The sequence below is a fragment of the Babylonia areolata genome, chromosome 16 (genome assembly GCF_041734735.1).
Source record: "Babylonia areolata isolate BAREFJ2019XMU chromosome 16, ASM4173473v1, whole genome shotgun sequence".
Classification (NCBI taxonomy): Eukaryota; Metazoa; Mollusca; class Gastropoda; order Neogastropoda; family Buccinidae; genus Babylonia; species Babylonia areolata.
In genome coordinates this window covers 480,137-482,500 of record NC_134891.1, presented here as the reverse complement: position 1 = coordinate 482,500, position 2,364 = coordinate 480,137, and the positions used below count along the sequence as shown (strand labels likewise).

At 50.2% G+C, this 2,364-nt stretch overlaps 1 protein-coding gene across 1 annotated transcript in view; it reads left to right on the top strand.

The window, feature by feature from the left end:
* Positions 1-817, top strand: part of LOC143291053 (protocadherin Fat 1-like) — a 38,515-nt gene extending 37,698 nt beyond the window's left edge. Inside the window, exon 22 of the mRNA XM_076600638.1 lies at positions 694-817. Coding sequence (XP_076456753.1) covers positions 694-743 — 50 coding nt within the window. The 3' untranslated portion in view covers positions 744-817. The remainder of the gene's footprint in view (positions 1-693) is intronic.
* The last annotated feature ends 1,547 nt before the right edge of the window (positions 818-2,364 follow it).

Below are 2,364 nucleotides of genomic sequence, written 5' to 3'. Positions count from 1 at the left end.
ACCCACACACCCAGGGACACCTACACCCACCCACACACCCCTACACACACCCCCACACCCCCCCACCTACACCCACACACCCCCCTACACCCACACCCCCCTACACCCACACCCCCCTACACCCACCCCCCTACACCCACCCCCCTACACCTACACCCACCCCCGCACACCACCCCTACACCCCCCCCCTACACCTACACCCACCCCCACACCCCCCCGCACACCTACACCCACCCCCCTACACCTACACCCACCCCCACACACACCCCTACACCTACACCTACACCCACCTCCACACACACCCCTACACCTACACCTACACCTACACCCACCTCCACACACACCCCCCCTCCAACACCCACCCACCCACACACACACACACACACCTCCACACACACACACACACACACACACACACACACACACACACACCTCCACACCACACCCACACACACACACACCTCCACACCACACACACCTCCACACCCCACACACACCTCCACACCCCACACCCACGCACCCCACACCCACGCACCCCACACCCACCCCCACGCACACCCACACGCACGCACCCCCCCAACCCACCCACCCACCCACACACACCCACACACACCCACACAGAGTTCCATAGATGCCAATGACTTGACGGTCCTGTTGGAGGACTAACTCTTCGTTCTGTCTCTGTTCCCCCAGACGGCCGCAAAGTCTCTGCTTTTCTGCACCTGCCGCCTTCCCACTACTGATGACGTCAGTGCCCCCTTATGACGACACTTCGGGCTTCGTTGTGGATACGGGGGTGGGGGGGTGAGGGGGGCGTTGGGGGGGGGGGTACACCCGCTGTTTGCCAGTCATCTTCATTTCATTTCTCCCCTGGAATAAAAAAAAAATTATTAAAAAATTATTTTAAAAAAAGTTCCAGAAACATTTTAATGACGCAAGAACATGAGACTGGCCAGTTAGCATGATCAATTATTCAGTAGAAATTTATTTGGTTTGCAGCTTAGCTATTGTACAGTTCAAAATCACGTGATCTATTCCAATTGCTGTGTTTCTGTAAATCAGGTGTGGACGTGTTTTTCTGTTTAATGTCATGACTGATGCAGTCCAAAGTTGTAACTAAAGAGGAAGGCTTCAGAACGATGTGAAATCACCTTCATGAAGAATCACGAACCTTCTTCATGAACCGACCCTAGTTCATTGCAGTGAATCATGTTTGTTGACAGTACGTCACATGTTAGACGTGACAGACGATAGACATAGTCCATCATGTTTGTTGACAGTACGTCACATGTTAGACGTGACAGACGATAGACATAGTCCATGTTTGTTGACAGTACGTCACGTGGCAGACGATAGACATAGCCCATCATGTTGACAGTACATCACATGTTAGACGTGACAGACGATAGACATAGCCCATCGTGTTTGTTGACAGTACATCACATGTTAGACGTGACAGACGATAGACATAGCCCATCATGTTTGTTGACAGTACATCACATGTTAGGCGTGACAGACGATAGACATAGCCCATCGGCAGGGACCTCTGTTTTGTTAAGAATGGTCTACACACACACACACACAGGTGGATTGATTTTATTGAAAGGAAAAGAAAGGATTCCTAGTAAAATAGTAATCTATACATTTTCTTCCAGTCGCTACATGGAAAATACCAGATACGGCCAGTGGCGGACATTCACAAGGGATGATCATTCAGTGGATAATGGGTTACTGGACAGGGCAGTAACAAGGATGATCATTCAGTGGATAATGGGTTACTGGACAGGGCAGTAACAAGGGATGATCATTCAGTGGATAATGGGTTACTGGACAGGGCAGTCACAAGGGATGATCATTCAGTGGATAATGGGTTACTTGACAGGGCAGTCACAAGGGATGATCATTCAGTGGATAATGGGTTACTGGACAGGGCAGTCACAAGGGATGATCATTCAGTGGATAATGGGTTACTGGACAGGGCAGTCACAAGGGATGATCATTCAGTGGATAATGGGTTACTGGACAGGGCAGTCACAAGGGATGATCATTCAGGGGATAATGGGTTACTGGACAGCAGTAACAAGGGATGATCATTCAGTGGATAATGGGTTACTGGACAGGGCAGTAACAAGGGATGATCATTCAGGGGGGATAATGGGTTACTGGACAAGGCAGTAACAAGGGATGATCATTCAGTGGATAATGGGTTACTGGACAGGGCAGTCAAGGGATAATCATTCAGGGGGGATAATGGGTTACTGGACAGGGCAGAAACAAGGGATGATCATTCAGTGGATAATGGGTTACTGGACAGGGCAGTCAAGGGATAATCATTCAGGGGGGATAATGGGTTACTGGACAGGG